We start from the raw sequence: 21,330 nt of genomic DNA on the forward strand, positions 1-21,330 counted from the left end.
TTAACTAAAATTAAGGTGAGATAGGAATTAAATTTCTAATGATGAATATTCAATGGAGTTAATTATTTTTAGGTAATCAATGATCGAATGAATAATTTCAAGGGTGTATTCGACCGATACAAAAGCTTGTTAATTTACTGATTTCACATATTCTTAGTCTTGCATGTTAGCTATAAAATTTAATTTAAATTGTTCAAAATTTTAGTAGTTAATTTCAAAACTCAAAATCCCATATTTATTTATTTTTAGTAGTTTTAAGAACACGAATAAATTTAACTTTCCTCGTGGGAATGATCCCTACTCTCGCTACTACATATTTTATTTATCTGAGTTGAGTTGGGCAATTTGGGCGCGATACGAGTAAGTGCTACCAAATTTTGGCGGCGTTGTCGGGGAACTGTGTTTAATTTATTGTGTTCTAATTATTTTGTTTTATCTTATTTTGTTTCTTTTCTTTTCTTCTAGTACTTCTTTGGTCGTTCATGTTCGCAGGAGAATCTTCAGAAGAAGAATTTCCCTACGATACTGAGACCGAAGAAATTTTCACCGACGACAAAGTGAATCTCGAAGGATATTAAGAGGAGGAACTTCAAGTTGAAAATTTTGAGGAAGAGATGGATGCCAACGCAAATCTGAGCCTGAGACAACTTAGCACTCCTGATCTCAACCAGCAGCCTTTGTGCATTACTTTTCCTACTCTAGAAGCTAATGCTATGTTTGAGTTAAAATCCAGACTAATTCACTTATTGTCTTCTTTTCATAATCTCGCAAGTGAGGATCCTCACAAGAACTTGATGGAATTCTATGTGGTATGCACGAGTATGAAACCCCATGGAGTAACAGAGGAGAAAATCCAATTGAGAGCCTTTTCTTTTTCTTTAAAGAATGCTGGAAAGGATTGGTTGTACTATTTACCTCCTGGATCCATCACAACCTGGACTGAAATAAAGAGAATATTTCTGGAGAAATATTTCCCAGCCTATAGTGTAGCTAATATCAGAAAGGAAATTTATGGCATCAAACAACAGATGGGGGAATCACTTCATAAATACTGAGAGCGGTACAAAAATCTCTGTTCTAGTTGTCCGCAACATCAGATAAGTGAAAACCTTTTAATTCAGTATTGCTATGAAGGTTTGTCGCCTCATGACATGAGCATGGTAGATGCGGCTAGTGGAGGAGTTTTTGTGGACAAAACTCCACGAGAGGCAAGGAAAATGATAGAGAACATGGCTGCAAATTCTCAACAGTATGTTACCAATAGGAATGATCATGCATCAAGAAATAATAGTGATGTAAATGTTTCTTTTCTTGAGCAACAATTTATTGAATTGACGTCTCTGTGAGTCAAATGGTTGTAGGAAATGGATAGACTGCAAAGGCATGTGGAATTTGCGCCACAGTGGGACATGCAACTGACATGTGTCCTACACTTCAAGAGGAGTCGGTTGAACAGGTAAATGCTACTGGCAGATTTCCTGGACCACCCCAGCGGAAGTATGATCCGTACTCCAACACATACAATCCAGGCTGGAAGGATCATCCAAACCTTAGATATGAAAATCCTCCAGCGAATCAATATGGACCTCAAGCACAACCGCATAATCAAGCTTACAGGCCCACATATCCTCCACAACAACAGCGTCCTCAAATTCCAGCACCAGGTGAGTTTCTTGAAAACATAGTTAAGGATCTTGCAACTAATACTCTGAATTTTAAACAGGAAACCCAAGAAAGTATCCAAAACTTGAATAACCAGGTGGGACAACTCGCCATTGCAATCAAAAAGTTGGAGGCACAACATTCCAACACTTTACCATCCCAAGCAGTCCCTAAACCAAGGGAGAATGCTAGTGCGATCACTCTCAGGAATGGAAAAGAGTTGAATGTTAAAGAGAAGGTAGTTGATGTTCCGTCCAAGAAGGAAAATAATGAAGAGATGGATGATAAAGAAGAAACTCAGAGAGAAGCGCAAAAAGGTAAGTTTTCTCTTCTTTCTGAGTATAAACCAATAGCCCCTTTTCCCTTAGCACTTAAGGAATCTAGGAAAGATGAAGGGATTAAGGAACTCTACAATACTTTTCATAGATGTGAGGTAAATATTCCATTGCTAGATGCTATTAAGCAGGTACCTTGCTATGCAAAGTTTTTGAAGGAATTGTGCACTGCAAAGAGAAAACAGACGTTGAAGGGGTGTCAGAAGATAGAATTGGGAGAAAATGTATCTGTTGTGATCCAAAGGAAATTGCCTGCAAAATTCAATGATCCATGTATGTTCTCTATCCCATGTACCATATGGAATGTTAGACTAAAAAAAACCATGTTAGATCTAGGAGCATTAATCAATGTCATGTCATATTCTATTTATGCATCCTTAAAACTTGACCTTTGAACAAAACTGGAATTGTCATACAGTTAGCTGATAGATCTAATGCATACCCTTGGGGAGTAGTAGAAGATGTGTTAGTGCAAGTAAATAATTTGGTGTTTCCTGCCGATTTTTATGTACTCAACATGGAAAATGGTGATCACAATAGTCCAATTCTGTTAGGCAGGCCATTTTTGAAAACGTCGATGAAAAAAATTGATGTTCACAGTGGCATACTTACTATGGAATTTTATGGTGAAGTCGTAAAATTTAATATCTATGATGCCATAAAATTTCCTAACAGTTACGATTGGGGATTACTTGGCACAAGAGTGTTTTGAGCTTGCAGGAAAAGACGAGCTAGAGGTGGCTATTATAGCACCAATTCAAAAGGACGATGATGGAATTGGTTTCAATGAAGAAGTGAAAGAGATTGTGACAATTATGAACCGTGCCCCTGAACTACCTCAATCAGGTAATCTTTCATATATCTCCTTACCAATACCTAATACTCAACGTCTTGAATCTGTTTTGCAGGCACCAAACATTGAGCTAAAAACGTTGCCCAAACACCTCAAATATGTTTTCCTTGGAGAAGGAGAAACATTGTCAGTCATCATCTCTAGCAGTTTGGAAGTCGAACAAGAGGAGCAACTCATCAAGGTATTAAAGGAGCATAATACTGCTATAGGATGGACCATAGCAGACATCAAGGGAATCAGCCCTTCGACATGCATGCATAGAATTCTGATGGAAGAAGGAGCAAGCCCCTCGCGTCAGCCGCAAAGAAAGTTGAACCCACCTATGATGGAGGTGGTGAAGGCCAAAATTCTAAAACTCCTTGAAGTTGGAGTGATTTACCCAATTTCAGACAGCCAGTGGGTTAGCCCTGTCCAAGTGGTTCCCAAGAAAACCGGAATTACTGTGGTGAAGAACAATAATGACGAATTGGTTCCCACCCACATTCAAAATGGGTGGAGGGTTTGTATAGACTATAGAAAGTTGAATGCTGGAACGCGAAATGACCATTTCCCTTTGCCTTTTATTGATCAAATGATTGAAAGATTAGTATGTCATTCTTACTATTGCTTTTTTTATGGATATTCTGGCTATTTTCAGATTGCAATTGCACCGTAGGATCAGGAGAAAAAGACATTCACTTTCCCGTTTGGAACCTTTGCTTATCGACGTATGCCCTTTGGACTCTGCAACGCACCAACCACATTCCAACGGTGTATGATTAGTATTTTTTCTGACTTTATTGAGCACATATTAGAGGTATTCATGGATGATTTTATCATCTATGGTGATACGTTTGAGAAATGATTGTCTAATCTTACTCTTGTCCTTAAGCGGTGTGTCGAAACAAATCTGGTCTTAAATTTTGAAAAATGTCATTTTATGGTTGGTCAAGGTATCGTTTTAGGCCATGTCATCTCGTCTAAGGGAATTGAGGTAGATAAAGCAAAATTTGATATCATTCAGTCTTTACCTTATCCCACTTGTGTGCGGGAAGTTCGCTCTTTTCTTGGCCATACAAGTTTTTATAGGAGATATATTCAGGACATTGCCAAGATCGCATCCCCCATGTGCAAGCTGTTGCAGAAAGATGTCTCTTTTGAGTTTGATGAATTGTGCAAAACTTCTTTTGACAAACTCAAAAACTCATTGACTTCGGCACCTATCATCCAACCACCTAACTGAAGCAAACCGTTTGAAACCATGTGTGATGCCAGCGACTACGCGGTAGGAGCGGTATTGGGACAAACAGTTGGGAAAGCATCGCATGCCATCTACTACGCCTCGCGCATTCTGAACGATGCTCAATTGAATTATTCCACCACTGAGAAGGAGATTTTAGCTGTAGTTTTTGCTTTAGAAAAATTCAGATCTTATTTACTTGGCGCTAAAGTTATTGTTTATTCTGATCATGCAGCTCTTCGGTTTCTAATGGCGAAGAAGGAGGCCAAGCCAAGGTTAATAATATGGATATTGCTCCTGAGCAAATTTGATGTAGATATCAAGGATAAGAGGGGAACGGAGAATAGAGTGGCTGATCACTTGAGCCGTCTGGTTCACATTGATGAGGAGCTGAATTTGCATGAATAATTTCCTGACGAGCAACTATTTTTGGCGAGCACAGTATTATTGTAGTAGCCCAGTTCCATTTTACAAGATTAATTGGCTAAACGTGATTAAGAAATTGATCAAGAGATTAAAGGAGATTTAAAATAATTGATTTGTGTGTTTAAAGCATGTATTAGAAATATCGGGTTATAGACGATATTAAAATACATATGTGATTTTTATAACACACAGGAGTTGAAATAATTTATATCGGGTCAAGTTGTAACCCCGAATAAATAAAAGAGTACACACAGTTAAACACATGTACACAGATTTATTTGTGATATGCATATATATATCAGTACTCGTCACCGTCATCTTCATGCGTCTTATTCTTCTCTTTCCTATCTTCTTTTTCTCTCTCCTGCAACGCTATCTTCTTGTCGCCGTATCTCTGCCTCCGGCCGTCAAAACTCGAAAGTAAGCACATGGTTGGACTCCTAGCGACGAGAGCTTTCCATTGACACCCATTTCGTACATTTTGATCGCGCCTCCGATAAACTTGATTTCGGCTGCCACTGCATTGCCGCCGTACATTGCCGGTAACTTGAAATGGATTGTTCGATTTTGTTCCTTATGTCGTAAGGGTCGTTTTGATGTATATATTGTGCAGAAAACCCCAACTCCGGTGAATGTCATTTTCTCGCCGGTGCCGCCGCTATAAATTGCCATTTTCGGCCATGTATGAACTCTGATCGGGTCGATTTTTATACCATTGCGATCGTATCTTCAAGCTCTACAATTCTGCCAAGTTTCATGAATTTTGGAGCATTTTTGCCATCGCCGCCGCGTCACCGCCGTCTTCCCCGATTTCCGAACACCATCAAAATGTTACCCATTTTTTATCGTCTCAACTTAATAGATCCAAATATCCAAGTTTTGAATCGAAATTCAAAGCTGTGAAGCGGTTAGAACGCAATAAATTTTGCAATTTATTGGTCAAAGTTTGATCAGAGTTGACTAGGGTTGACTTTTGCATGATTATGTGTTATTACTTGACCTTAAAGATTTTGCATTGTAGTGCGGACTATAGGCTTGAATTTAGAGCTGGTGTAGCTTACCTAGTAACTAAGGTACGTAAGTACTGGCTGAGATATCCAACGGGTTGCATATTTATATGTTGCATTTATGTGCTATGTTTTGAATTTTATTGCATGGATTATTATGCAGCATTTGCATATCATATTGAGCCAGTATATCTTTCGAGATAAGCCTGTGTATAGGAAGCTCAGCCCTTGTTAGGACAATTTGGAGAACTGAGAGTCACTCGACCGACGGGTCGTTCCGTCTCTGGTGTTTCCAAGGGACATCCCAGGTCCACGCCCGATTTGAAATGAGTGGTCGCGCACAATTGTTTGATTCCCCGATGTGACAAGCTCATGTCCTAGGCTTCAGTCTGAGCGGAGATTGATACAGTATACCCATATATGATTCCTGATCACTTCATTGCATGCATCATATACGTATGTTTACCCGTATTTGCGTATTGAGCATTTTATGCTCACGTCCATTATTTCTGTTGTCTGGACACCCCATTCGATGGGGCAGTGGCAGGTGGTACTCTCGGAGATTTTGATATTAGGTGATGACCAAGGCAGGATTGCGGGGTCAATCACTAGGTGTTTCACTATTGGTATTAGTTATTTTAGTTACTTCCGCATTTAATCTGATTAATATTATTTATTTTTTAATTGCATGCCTAAGTTTTTGATTAGTAGGTGATCACAGTGCGGGTCATTATATTTATTGAAACGACCCAGACTCCACTTTAAATTAAACTAAATAAAATACGGATTTTTCAAAAATTTTGGCATGACCTATCTATTCATATAACAAACCACCTGTCACATACAACAAATTTAAAATGCAAACAACAACACTAAATAAACTAGATCGAGAAAGAAACGAGAACCGGAGAAAAAATTCGACATTTCGAACACCAAAAGATTAAGCAATTACATATTTACATGCCCACAAATAATTCTATAAATCCTTACAATAACATTTATCCAATCGACAAAATAAAAGACTTTAAAGTGTTAAAATAAAACTTCTGCAGAAGACTAGCATAGGTCGGAGGGATGTGTCGTGCCCGCATCGCAGTCCACTCGATAGTCTTGCCCCCGATCTCAATGTAATACTCCTCATCTGAAAACAATAAATGTAGTAAGTCTAAAAGACTCAACAAGAATATGGGGGGAATAACGAGTACTACATAAATATAAGCACAGACAGATTAAAAATATCTTGTAGTAAAATACTTTGTGCCCTTAACTTAAACAATTGGTTTCTAAAAGAATGAAGTGAACATGAATGAAACATATGCATGGCTAAGTCGAACATAAATAACTGAATAAACTATACTGAAACATAGTCATAAATATTGAACTTAGATCCTGGGATTGTGACTCTGTGATTTGGATCATGATCATGGCTGCAGTGCACTATGCCGCAAGGAAGTCAGGATAACACCCAACTCGTCTTGCCCATACTTGGTAAGGGAAGCCAAATTTCTCCCAACTTGTCCAAACCCATACTTGGTAAGGGAAGCCAGGATTTCTCCCAACTCGTCCAAACCCATAAATTTGGTAAGGGAAGTCAGAACGTCTCCTAACTCTTCCAAACCCATACTTTCTATAGTCACAATCATCTCATTTTGATCCTAAAAATATTTTCCTTTCATACTTGAATATGAACTTAGCATGCATATGTAAATATGTTGTAAATGTAAATATTACTCGATAATCATGCATATGACTCACACCTGGATGATCGGGATGGTGATTTAGGAGCCAAACCAAAGAATAGGAAACTAAACCATAATTTAGCGCTTAAGATAATTCGAGAGGTTCGCCCGAAGTTCTTATAACTCGCTCGATAATTTTTAAAAAGGATTCCGTTTGAAACCACAACTCCCTCACTCTTAAAACTAAATAAGGAAGTCATCCTCAAGGCGCCCTTCTCTTCTTTGCTTAACCAGTAAGCTAAACTTTCCAGACAGCACGCATAGAACTCAAAAATTCTGCACTTCATAAATCAATAGCCTAGAACTCAACCAAAACTTAACCGAATTGATTCCCGCTTGAAATGACATATACCTAACCTCTTAGGCTAATTCCAGAACCGAGTCCTTAACCAAAATCTGACTTTAACCCTGTTTTAAACATTCAATACCGGACAACAACTTAAACACTCAAAATTCTGCACCTCATAGATCAAATGCTTAGAACTTAAGGAAAACTCAACCGAATTGAAATCCGCTTGAAACGTCGTTTCCCTAACATCCTATGATACCACCAGCCCCGAGCCCTTCACTAAATCCAGAATCTAACCCTGTTTTAAAAGTTCATTTTTGGACAGCACCCACACAACCATAATTCTGCTCATGTCCTAGTTTTATATTCAATCAAAACCTTAGCTATTTGACTCCCATCTCCCAAACCAATAAGTTAGGACCATGAAAAAAGCTTAGACTCACTCACAACACTAAAAACAGCCCCTCAAACCTGCCTAAACACAGCCCGATGGCAACCCCAGCCAACCCCAAAACCGAGCCAAACCATACCCAAGCTCGATGTGCCTCGATGCCAATCCTACAAGCTAACTTCTCCCAAACCAAATACTACCATGTGAGCTACATTCTCACCCATGGTAGCCCCTATCCACCATCCAAGCATCACAAACAATCACACACAAATTTTCGAATCACATGCTAGGGACGAAATTTGAAATTTAGAAAATGTTATGGCATCATTGAAATCATCATTTCCAAGCTATAACCCATTCAATCCTCAATAAGGAAACATAATATCATAACTTTTCAAGCATGAGTATGGAACAAAATAAAAAAAAGAGGCAGGTTCGAGCAGGGCACTTGCTTGTTTCTTTCAAAAATGAGAAATGCAACACATAATCCAATCACACAATATAATAATCTACGAGGTAAAGAAGAGGAACCACATTCTTGCCTAACTAAATAAACCAAGGAAAGAGGGGCTCGATTAAGGCTGGAACCGAGCCAATAAAATGACTCGAACAGCTTGAGCCATGGGTGAGCTGCGACGGAGGTGGTGACTGGCTGGAGCTGCTGGAGGGACGGCGGTGGAAATCTTGAAGAAGGAGAAGAGCCGATCGATTTCTTGGAGAAGGGGATGAATCGATCGCATAGAAGAGGGAAAATGAGAGAAAAACGTGAGTTGTGTGTGTGAGGCGTGAGAAATGAGTGGGTAATTTGGGGCTAGGGTTATGTATTAAGTTTGAGTGTGTAGGTGATAGGGAAAAGTGCTACACACTTCTAAGAGGTGCTACTCCAACTTAGCAACTTAGGAATTAAAAATCAACGATTTAAATATTTTGATGTTGCAGCGATAAATAAAATATTTAAACAATAAACAGAGCGATTAAAATAATTTAAACAAACTAGACTAACGTTTAAAAGCAAATTTAAATAATTACACAAGCGAAAATAAAAAACTTTAAAATGATTTGGACAATTAAAAAAAATTTAAATAGGCAAGCTAGACATTCAAAATAATTTAAAATAACTAAACGCTAAACTTAGGCTATTAAAAATAAATAAGTTGGACACTCGAAAATATTTAAATAAATAAGCTAAACAGTTAAAATTATTTAAAAGAATAAATTAAACAATTAAAATCATTTAAATATACAATATTAAACCTTTAAAATATTAAAATAATTTGAATTGCACAATAAAATCATTTAGACAGATAAACTTAAACAATTAAAAACATTAATTAAATAGTTAGTAGAATAAAAATTATTTGAATAAATAATAAAATATTTTATTAACACATAATTCACATAAAGAATTTAAATCAATTAAACCTAAAAATAATAATCCTAATATTTATTTAATGCATGAGATTTAGTAGATTGGATTTTAGGCGTCACATTTATGGTATCAGAGCATGCAATAGGATTCTTTGGGACACAGTACTGATATTTTTGGATTAACTTGGGTTATAAAGACTGTGTTTAGGTGTAAACAGTATTTCAGTTGTAAGTATTGAATCAATGGTGCTAATGATTCTAGAAGTGTGTTATACCAGTTTCAGTTTAAGATTTTACATCATTCGACGTAATTGGATTCTAGTGATTTTTTTATTTCATGGTATTGTAATAAGAATTGTACATAACTAGGATTAGTGATTCTGGTATTTGATCTTTGGAGATTTTCTTGAAGTTAATCCAGTACTTAGTTGATCAGTGTTCAACTACACTGGCTTGCTGGGTAATTGCATGTTTCCATTTGGATAGTTCTAGATATATTCCCTAGAATATTTCGTCGAGATATAATATTTACCAGGGATGATATGTTTTCATCAGGGGTACAGTGATGAGTTATACCAAGTACTGTGGATTGTGTGGATATATGACTAGACGGAGAGGAAGTATGACCCCATGTTTCAGGGGAGACTACCTTAGTTTGGTGTTTTGTACCAGTCACAGTAGGGGTATATTTATTCGGATTCTCTCGTAGAGATTTAGTTATCGTCTGGCTTTCGTCAGAGATATAGATGTTGGATTTCTATTGTCAGGATTAGTCTTGAAAGATATTTTCCTTGACAAGTAATCATTCTGAGCAGATAGATTTTGTTTTCGATATTGTGATTTTACTAAACAGATTGATCTAGTAGGTGGAAGGATTTCTACCAGTGAGTATTTAGAGTATCGTCTAACTTCGTCGGAGATGCAGTGTGACATTCCTTTGGGACAAGGAAGGTACCAAATATCAGATTGGGGGAAAATCTGCTTTGGCTTTGTTCATTTTTGTGTTTATCTTGTGTGGATGTAATCAGTGGTAGTAGGTCCATATTGGTACGGGATTAGTGCCAGTAACTACCCTTAGCTATCGCCTGACTCTGTCAGAGATAGGAATAATGAGTCCAGTGAGAACTTTGTAATTCCAAGTGTTAGGAATGAGCAGACTTATGGCAACGAGATCAGAGTTGTTGATCGAGCCATGTAAATTATCAATGATCATTGGATTATCTTTTGACTATGCCATAGATATGAAATGAGATTTCATAGTGACAGAGGTTGTACAGAAATAGAATGATCGTTAGTCTGAAAATTAATTATACTAGTGTCTATGGTTTGGACAGGAACAGTTTGATGATAAATCCAGTTTGGTGCAGGATTTGTGCTAGTGATTACCTTTGATTATCGTCTGACATCGTCAGAGATAAGGATAGTGAACTTGTTATTCCATGTATTTTGGATTCAGATAGTTCTCATTGAACAAAATCACAGAGATCATAGTTGTTGATCAATAGTGTGAGATTCTGGAAAATCAAGAATTAGTGAATGATAGATTTAATTGATAGATCCTTTTGGGCTAGATATGAGCTACAGTGGATCAAAAGTAATGGATACGGATGTTAAGTCTAATCAGTACTGATTTGGGATATTATGGACTAGAAAGTACTAAAGACAGTTTTGTAAGCTCGTATGCTTAAGAACATGGTTTGTAAGGTATATTAAGAATTTATCAGGAAATGTGTTAGTTCATCTTTTGGATTTTCTTCTGTTAAGAAGGAATGATAAGATATAACACTTGTGATTTTGGGAACCCAGTAAACTATGTTTTGATTTATCTCTAGTAGATACAGATGTTGTAACCCAATAATGGGGGAGATTAATGTTTCTTGTGTAAAAAGGGCATTTTGGATTGAGCAATGGTTAATCATTGGGAAAAACTGATAAGATGAGTACCGTACTAAGGTGTTTAGTATTCAGGTATGTTTTCACAAGTATTTGTGGAAAATATTCCTCAGATTTTGACCTAGCAAGTGTTTGAACTTCAAATGGGTACTAACAGGATAACAACAAGTGTGTAGACGTGGAAAAAAGACAGCAGCTGAGATCTATTTGTTACCAGGTCTAGCGGGATTGTTGTCACTGGTTTTTCGGGATGTATATTGGATGCGTTAGATCATTGATGTATCTGATTTGATTGGTTCGAGTCAGAATTTAGCCAGATTGAATTGATTTGAGGACTTCGCAAGGGAGTGATGAAACGGTTTTGTTCATCTAATAGCGTAAGTCAGAAATCAGCAAGGATTACTATTATCCATGATAGGATAATCAGTATTGTTGTTTTGAGCATTATCTCAAATTATGATATAGATGTCACTATTCGAACCAGATTATTAGTACTAGGGATGGTACTAATCGACTTTTGAGTCAACAGAATAAAAATGAGTATTTCCAAGAAGAGAATCTGAAGGATTCAGAAAACCAAGAATTATGGATAACGACGTTGTCACTTATGTTATGACAGGATGTTAGTAATTAGTACGAGAATTCTTTTGGTATACGAAGACTTGAGTACTCGATTTTGGTGGAAAAGTATGAAGTGCTTTGGGTACCAGTATGTTTCTTAATATTGATGTGTCAACATATTTAGACTGAACATCGGCAACCTGGGAGTTCGTATCATAGTTATCGATTTCTGAGAGGAAATGGGAGTTATCACGATGGACTTTGTGACCCATTGCCGAAATTCTCGAGGAATTATGATGCTATCAGGGTTGTGATGTATTGACTTACCAAGGCAGCGCATTTTATTCCTTATAACCGAGATTATGGTTTTGTCCGGATGGCTTGTTTGTACATCCAGGAGATTGTTCGATTGCACAGAGTGCCTGTGAGCATAGTTAACGATTGAGATCCCAGATTTGTTTTCCAGATTTTGGGGGAGTTTTCAGCATGTCTTAGGGACTATTTTGAATACAGCCTATCATTCGAAGAATGATGACCAGTCAGAGCGTACTATCTGTACTTTTGAGGATATGTGACAAGCTTGTGCTATGGATTTTGGTCCATCTTGAAAAGATCATTTGTCACTTATTGAATTCGCATACAACAACTGTTATCATTGCAGTATTGTTATGGCACCATTTGAAGCATTGTACGGTCGGAGATGTCGTACTCCACTATTCTGGGAAGAAGTGGGGGAGCGACAGGTTGAAGAATCAGATTTAATGTTGATATAATTGATTTACAGAAAAGATATCTCTAAGGTTTATTGGTCCAATTGAGATGTTGGATAGTGAAGGAGATATAGTACAGACTAGCATTACAATTATATTGGTCTAGTATCCACGATGTGTTTTATGTATCACTGTTGTGATGGTATGTGGCAGATGAGTATTACATCTTACAACCATTTTAGGTACAGCTCGATGCAGATTTGACATGTGTGGAGAGACCATGATGTTTTCTGAATCATAAGGAAAAGTGTTGTGGAATAAGATTTTTCCTTTTGTGGTTCAGTGTCAGTGTTGAAGCACTAAGAAAGCCACTTGGGAACCAAAGTTGTTTGATGGTTCTTTGAATTTCAGTGTTGTATCTTTTAAAATGATATGATAAGAATATGTGTTATTATTCAGTTCATTTCAAGACTTAAGATGTATTTCGAGGACGAAATTATCTTAAGTGGGGGAGAATGTAGTATTCCAGTTTCATTTTACAAGATTAATTGGCTAAACCTGATTAATAAATTGATCAAGGGATTAAAGGAGATTAAAAATAATTGATTTGTGCGTTTAAAATATGTATTAGAAATGTCGGGTTATTGACGATATTAAAATACATATGTGATTTTTATAGCACACAAGAGTTGAAATAATTTATATCGGGTCAAATTGTAACCCCGAATAAATAAAAGAGTACACACAGTTAAACACATGTACATGGATTTATTTGTGATATGCATATATATATATATATATATATATCACAGTACTCGTCACCGTCATCTTCACGCGTCTTCTTCTTCTTTTTCTTATCTTTTTTTTCTCTCTCCTCCACCGCCATCTTCTTGCCGCCGTATCTCCGTCTCCAGCCGTCAGAACTCGAAAGTAAGCACATGGTTGGACTCCTAGCGACGAGAGCTTTCCATTGACACCCATTTCGCACATTTTTGCTCGCGCCCCCGACAAACCCGATTCCGATCGCCGCTGCATTACCGCCATACGTTGCCGGTAACTTGAAATGGATTGTTGGGTTTTGTTTCTTATGTCGTAAGGGTCGTTTGATGTATATATTGTGCAGAAAACCCCAACTCCGATGAATGCCATTTTCTCACCGGTGCCGCCGCTGTAAATCGCCATTTTCGGCCACGTGTGAACTCTGATTGGGTCGATTTTTATACCATTGCAATCGTCTCTTCAAGCTCTATAAGCCTGCCAAGTTTCATGAATTTTGGAGCAATTTTGTCATCGACGCCGCGTCGCCGCCGTCTTCCCCGATTTCCGATGACCATCAAAATGTTACCCATTTTTTATCGTCTCGACGTGATAGATCCAAATATCCAAGTTTCAATTCGAGATTCAAAGCTGTGAAGCGGTGAGAACGCAATAAAGTTTGCAATTTATCGGTCAAAATTTGATCAGAGTTGACTAGGGTTGACTTTTGCATGATTATGTGTTATTACTTGACATTTAAGATTTTGCATTGTAGTGCGGACTATAGGCTTGGATTTAGAGCTGGTGTCGCTTGCCTAGTAACTAAGGTACGTAAGTACTGACTGAGATAGCAGCAAGTTGCATATTTATATGTTGCATTTATGTGCTATGTTTTGAATGTTATTGCATGGATTATTATGCAGCATTTGCATATTATATTGAGCCAGTATATCTTTCGAGATAAGCCTGTGTATAGGGAGCTCAGCCCTTGTTAGGAAGTTTTGGAGCACTGAGAGTCACTCGACCGACGGGTCGTTCTGTCTCTAGTGTTTCCAGGGGACATCCCAGGTCCACATCCGATTTTGAATGAGTGGTCGCACACTGCAATTATCAAAGCTTTAAATCAGTTCAGATAATAACCATGCTTCAAGAATAAATAAACAATCAGATAGACTCGATCTACCCCGCTCATTCTAATTCAGTCCAAGAATTAACTTCGCTCTGATACCACTTGTTGTGAGGTCTCGGGTCGCTAATCTCATTCCTAAGGCAATTAGTAAATAAACATGATAAAAGTACCAAGGATTAGAAGCATTCAAAACAAGATTTTCTTTTTTTTCCCAAGGGGTGCGCTCGAGCGGTCAAAAACTGCCGCTCGAGTGCCCCCCCTAACCCAACTCTCTGGTTGGGGATTTTGGGCTGCGCCCGGGGTGCATTTTTTTTGCAGCTCGGGCGTTGATCTGGGCAGCTTTCTGCTCGATTTTTCGACAGCAAACTTTGATCCTTCCAACATATTCCAATCCATGTTTTACAAGTTTAAAACATGTATAAATACAAATAACAAGATCTACACATGTTTATAACTAGTTGATACATCAAACTAACAATTCGAAATCCAACAAAAGCTTGAAACTACAAAAGTGTTCATCAATGTCTTAAGAACAATAATCTCAAGTGTTTTCTAACATGCTTGCAAGGACTAATGTACACACCGATTCAGCTATAAACAACCCGAGTCCACGTCTAATCTTCTCTCATGAGCTACCCTCGTCGACTTTGGCCAGCTCCTGCCCCATCTGTTGTCATGCACACATACAAAACAAGACAACAACCGGAAATATCTGGTGAGAATACAATTCTCAGTATAATCAACATATACATGTGTTAAAATAAAACCATATCAACTCTAAACATCTCGACTCAAGAATAGAGTAAGATAATGCATATGTAAAGAATTGATTCCTATCACTCTCTTTGCCATCAAGATTCGTATACGATCTTGACATGAATATCCATCTATCGTCGTCTCATCAGACTCAAAAATAAGGTCCATCTAACCTTGGCATAAGAATCAATTCATACCTCATATCATATCATATCAAATAAAGATCCACTACCTGAAATGGATCGACAACCTCAATAATATAAACACAAACGATAAACAAGTATGTGGTTTTTGCGGAATAACTCAAGAAGCATCATTCTTGAGTATTAAATTCCTTACTCTCGATGTTGTCTTATACCTTCTAGATTTGTCTCGGTTCTTGAAGACTTCGAATCTGAAATATATCAACAAGAACGTAGATATCAAACTCTATTCGACTCACATAGAAATCTGTTCATTTCATCATTCCATCTTCGACTAAAACAACGTCAAACCTTGCTCTAATATTCTTTGGTTTGAAAGCAGACTTCTCGAGTTGATCAAGCTCCTATAAAATCTGAAATGATGTATATTCAATCCACAAATATCAGCAACACATTCAATAATATTCATCTTTATCAACAAGATATCAAAACGGCTTCAAATCATAAATCGGCGGCGTAACGATTGAAAATCGGTAACCGAAACCATATCGAACTCGAATATCCATCTCATATCAACATACATCACATAAACCCGCAAGAATACATCAACTTTCATCATAATCAACATCTATAAATCTTGACATACATGCTAAAAATCATATCAAATTCAAACGACGTTTGTTTATCGATCCGGTTTCGAACATAAGAGATATAAAAGCTCAAGAACATGAGTATGTAACCGAATTATATTTCCCTTCATTTCTGAACTTTCAAACATGCTGGAAACATCAAAATACTTACATCAAATCGAAGCCCTTGTCGCAAGGATTTCGTAACTATGCTCGGAATTAAATTCGGTTGGCCGGATCAAAAGATATCAAAATTTGAAAGTCAAAATCAAATGAAAAGGATGAAGTCTCGGTTTTGTTATGAAATTCTGAAGGAATTCTCTCAATTACATGTATAACCATATGACTAAGCAAATGAAATTTTGATATGTATAACCATAATTACTATTTAGTCCTTAGAAACTTCAAAAATTTCAAAACAAACCTCAGCCCTCCTTTTAACTCAATTTCAATCCTAAATAATTTAAGAATATTAGAATTTAAATCTAAACTCTAAAAATTCTCAAATTAAATATACTCGGATTAAATCAAATAATCTCGGGCCTTACATTTCTCCCTCTCTAAGACATGAGTTCGTCCTCGAATTCATAAGCAATCGATATAAGCATTATGTATAAACACATAAGATAAATAAATAACATAAACTAAATACGAACTCACATCAATGAAATAGATAGGGAAATCTCTGTCTCATGTCGTCTTCAGTTTTCCATGTCGCTTCTTCAACTCTATGCCAACTCCATTGAATCTTCACCAATGGAATAGTATTGTTTCTGAGTTGCTTTTCTTTTCGATCGAGAATCTGAATCGGTTTCTCAAAATAACTCAGAGTGTCATCAAGTTCAGCTTTATCCACTTGGATAATATGAGATAAATCAGGCTGATATTTCCTCAGCATCAAAACATGGAATACATCGTGAATATCAGATAAAGCTGAAGGCAATGCAAGTTGATAAGCTAGATCGCCTATCTTTTCTAGAATCTCATAAGGTCCAATAAAACGTGGAGAGAACTTCCCTCGCTTGCCAAATCGAACAGTAACCCCTGAGAGGTGAAATCTTCAAGAATACTCTGTTTCCCTGTTCAAAACTCAAAGGTCGACGTTTCACATTTGCATACTTCGCTTGTCTGTCTTGAGCTATCTTCATTCGCTTCTGAATGAGTTTCACTTTGTCAGTCATCTCTCTAATCATATCAGGACCAATCTCAGGTACCTATGTAACATCATCCCAGTACAACGATGATCTACACTTCTTACCATACAAAGCTTCGAATGGAGCCATCTCAATACTAGTCTGATAACTGTTGTTGTAAGAGAACTCCACAAGTGGTAACGAATCTTGTCAGTTAGTACTAAAATCAAGTACTACAACTCTAAGAATATCCTCAAGAGTTTGAATCGTTTGTTATGACTGTCCGTCAGTTTGAGGATGATAAGCAGTACTCAAATGTAAACGTGTACCTAAAGCTTGCTATAGGCTATGCCAAAAGTGCGATGTAAATCGAGGGTCGCGATCAGATACAATTGACTTAGGCACTCCATGCAATCTTACCACTTCCTTGACATATAAATCTGCCATCTGATCATGTCGATATGTCATTCGGTATGGAATGAAACACGCTGATTTCGTCAACCAATCAATAATCACCCAAATCGCATCACAACCTCGGGATGAACGTGACAACTTTGTCACAAAGTCCATAGAAATATGATCTCATTTCCATTCCGGAATTGACAAACTCTGTAACAACCCACCAGGCTTCTTTCTCTCAGCCTTCACCTGTTGACAATTCATGCACTTAGATACGTATTCAGTGACATCTGCTTTCATCTGTTTCCACCAATAATGATTCTTTAAATCATTATACATTTTCTTGCCACCAGGATGAATACTGTATCTACTGCAATGCGCTTCTTTCAATATCTGATTTTTCAGATCAGAAACATTTGGAACAACAAGTCGGTTATTCACATATAAGATATCATCAGCACTGACCTTATATTCAGATTGATGTCCAGAATTAACCATTTCAACTGATTTCTGAATTCCCTGATCTTCTTTCTGTGCATCCTTGATTCGAAACAACAATTCAGGCTCAGATCAAATTGCATAAACTTGAATAGGACTCATATCTGTCTCAAATGTTAATCCAGAAATGGAACAATCTTCAATCAAATGAGACACACCTACAGTAGATAAGGATAAAGCATAAACCTTCCTACTTACGGCATCTGCAGCAGCATTTGATTTCCCTGGATAATATTTGATTTTGCAATTAAAGTCCTTCAACAAATCTAACCATCTTCGTTGTCTCATGTTCAATTCAGATTGCGTAAACAGATATTTCATACTCTTATGATCAGAATAAATTTCGAACTTTTCACCGTACATATAATGTCGCCATATCTTCAATGCAAAGACGATAGCTGCCAATTCAAGACCATGAATTGGATATCTCGTCTCATGTGGCTTCAACTATCTTGAAACATAAGAAACAACATGATCTCGCTGCATCAGCACACATCCTAGTCCCCTGTGAGATTCATCACAATAAACGGTGAAATAACCAGTACCTGAAGGGATAGTCAAGACTAGTGCACTCGTCAGCCTCTTCTTCAATTCAATAAAACTATCTTCACAAGCCTCAGTCCAGATATAAGGTGCATTTTTCTGTGTGAATTGAGTAATAGGTTTGGCAATACTCAAGAAATCTTTGATAAAACGACGATAATAACCTGCTAAACCCATAAAACTCCGTATCTCTGGTACAAACGTCGGTCTAGGCCAACTGATCACTGCTTCAACCTTACTCGGATCAACAGAGATACCGTCTCTGGATATAATATGACCGAGAAATACTACCTTCCGCAACCAAAATTCACATTTTGATAGTTTTGCATACAGTCTTTCGGCTCTCAAAGTCTTTAGAACTGTTCTCAAATGGTCAGCATGATCATATAGATTTTTGGAATAGATCAAAATATCGTCAATAAATATGATAACGATATCATCAAGATATTTTTGAAACACTTGATTCATAAGACCCATAAAGACCGCTGGAGCATTCATCAAACCAAACGGCATAACAATGAATTCAAAGTTACCATACCTCATTCGAAAAGCAATTTTCGATACATCTTCATCTCTTACTCTCAATTGATGGCAGCCGAACCTCAAATCAATTTTTGAATATACCGTCGAACCCTGTAATTGATCAAACAAATCATTAATTCGAGGTAAAGGATAAATATTCTTTACCGTTGCCTTGTTCAGTTGTCGGTAGTCGATGCACAATCTCATTGTTCCGTCCTTCTTTCGTACAAAAAGTATCGGTGCACCACAAGGAGAAACACTCGGTCTAATGTACCCTTTGGCCAATAGATCTTCCAACTGTTCTTTTAACTTTTTCAACTCAACTGGTGTCATTCGGTAAGGTGCTTTCGAAATAGTTTGTGTACTTGGAATCAGTTCAATGCTGAAGTCTATCTCTCGAAATGGAGGCAATCCTGGAATCTCATCAGAAAAGACATCAGCAAACTCACTAACCACTGGAAAATCATCCAATTTCGGGCTAGTTTTCATCACATATACTGCATATACAAGAAATCTCTCTGCTCCTTTCTGCAATAAACGTGTCATGAATAGAAAAAATATCAAAGGAATACGAGATTTTGAACCTTTACCATAAAATCTCCATTCATCAGCCATCTCAGGTCTGAACTGTACAACCTTCTGAACACAATCAACTGTATCCCTGTACTTGGTTAACATGTCGATACCGATAATACAATCAAAGTCGGACAAACCAAGCACAATACAATCTATTTCAATCTCATTACCGCCATACTGCAATGTACAATTTCTCACTGATTTCATAGACACAATACCTTTTCCCAAAGGTGATGAAATAGATACAATAGCAGATAACGATTCAACAGGTAATGAATACAATAACGCAAATTGTTCAGAAATAAAGGTATGAGAAGCTCCTGTATCAACTAGCACATAAGCAGGATAACCGCAAAGAAAACAAGTACCTGCTATCACATCATCAGGTGATGCTTGTGCCTGCTCCTTGGTCAAAGCAAACACTCGAGCTTGCTGTCTCGGAGGTTGAATCACTGTATGACTTCCTCCTTGTCTACCCTGTTGCTGAGTCTGTGGTTGGAATGAATGAATAGAAGATTCATGTCTCTCAGATTGAGCCATTGATCTCGATGATCCCGCACCTTGTGAACTTCCAACACCATGTTGTGGGAAGACTCTCGCAAAATGTCCGGTCTGATTACATATATGACAGCTGCCAAACACTCCTCGACACTGGTCGCTGGCATGACGACCTCCACACTTGGTACAGTACACCTCAGAACCACTAGACTTATGTCCAACTCTAAACTATTTGGATCCACCAGAACTTGAAGAACTACCTCCAGATCGCTTAAACTGTTTTGCTTTCCCTTTAAAGAAATTCTTCTTACCACTGCTAGAACCTCCTCCTTCAAATCGAGGTGGTGGTGGAATCTGTGGATGTTCTTGGGTTTTTCTCACTGGTGATGGCACAAATGGTGCTCCTCGTTGTCTCAGGAACCCAGCTTCAGCCCTCTTTGCATGATTAAGAGCATCGGCAAAGTTGTTCGGTCATCCCGCATTCACTAAAGTAAAGACATTTGGATTCAACCCGTTAATGAACTGGTCAGCTTGAGCTTCATCACTGTCTGCTATATGGGGAGCAAATTTCAGCAGACTCGTAAATTTGGCAACATATTGTTCAATGTTCAATTGCCCTTGCTGCAAGCTAGCAAATTCTGCTCCTTTTTCTTTTCTATAAGACACTGGGAAGAATCTTTGATAGAAAGCAGTTTTAAAAACAGACCATGTAATGACCGTACCTCGATGCTCCAGTACTCTCCGTGTTGCAATCCACCAACCTTTTGCAACTTCATGTAGTTTGTGTATAACAAGTTTGACTCGACGATCGTCTGCATAGTCAAGGGATTCAAATAACTCTTCAATATCCTCGAGCCAACTCTCACATTCCACAGAATTCTCAGTTCCTTTCAGTGTTGACGGTTTAAACGGCTGAAAGCGTTTCAACAGAGTTTCCATCGGAGTAGCAGTCATATCCCCCATATCTCTAGAAGTACTACCTTGTTCAGTTCTAGGAATTTTTGTTTCCTGTGGCACTGTCGGTTCTACTCTCGGTGCTTCTGTTGGTTGTGGCACCGTCGGTGCTATCACTGCCTGTTCTGGCAATGGAACTGTAGTGACCCTGCATGGTATCACCTACTAACTGGCAACTAATAGCATGCATTACAATTAATACAGCAAAATAACTTAACAGAGTAAAACGTGCGGAAACATAACCATAATTTACATATCAGCTTAGTAATAAAATCCAGGCTTAAATCTGTATTGATACAACCATATCGAAATTCTTAAAAGTAAACATTATACAGCTATAT

At 37.6% G+C, this 21,330-nt stretch overlaps 1 protein-coding gene and 1 long non-coding RNA gene across 2 annotated transcripts; both read right to left on the reverse strand.

The window, feature by feature from the left end:
- Positions 1-6,396: 6,396 nt before the first annotated feature.
- Positions 6,397-8,755, reverse strand: LOC140877436 (uncharacterized). The gene is made up of 2 exons (XR_012149274.1): positions 8,464-8,755; positions 6,397-6,643 (listed from the first exon to the last, which is right to left on the reverse strand). It is a non-coding gene; the product is annotated as an uncharacterized lncRNA (long non-coding RNA).
- Positions 8,756-20,263: 11,508 nt separating this feature from the next.
- On the reverse strand, positions 20,264-20,998 carry LOC140878910 (uncharacterized). Its single transcript, XM_073282534.1, has 3 exons — positions 20,797-20,998; positions 20,534-20,700; positions 20,264-20,470 (listed from the first exon to the last, which is right to left on the reverse strand). The coding sequence occupies exons 1-3, from the start codon at positions 20,996-20,998 to the stop codon at positions 20,264-20,266; spliced, it is 576 nt and encodes a 191-aa protein (XP_073138635.1).
- Between the last annotated feature and the right edge of the window lie 332 nt (positions 20,999-21,330).

The sequence above is a fragment of the Henckelia pumila genome, chromosome 2, assembly GCF_033568475.1.
Source record: "Henckelia pumila isolate YLH828 chromosome 2, ASM3356847v2, whole genome shotgun sequence".
NCBI classification, from domain to species: domain Eukaryota; kingdom Viridiplantae; phylum Streptophyta; class Magnoliopsida; order Lamiales; family Gesneriaceae; genus Henckelia; species Henckelia pumila.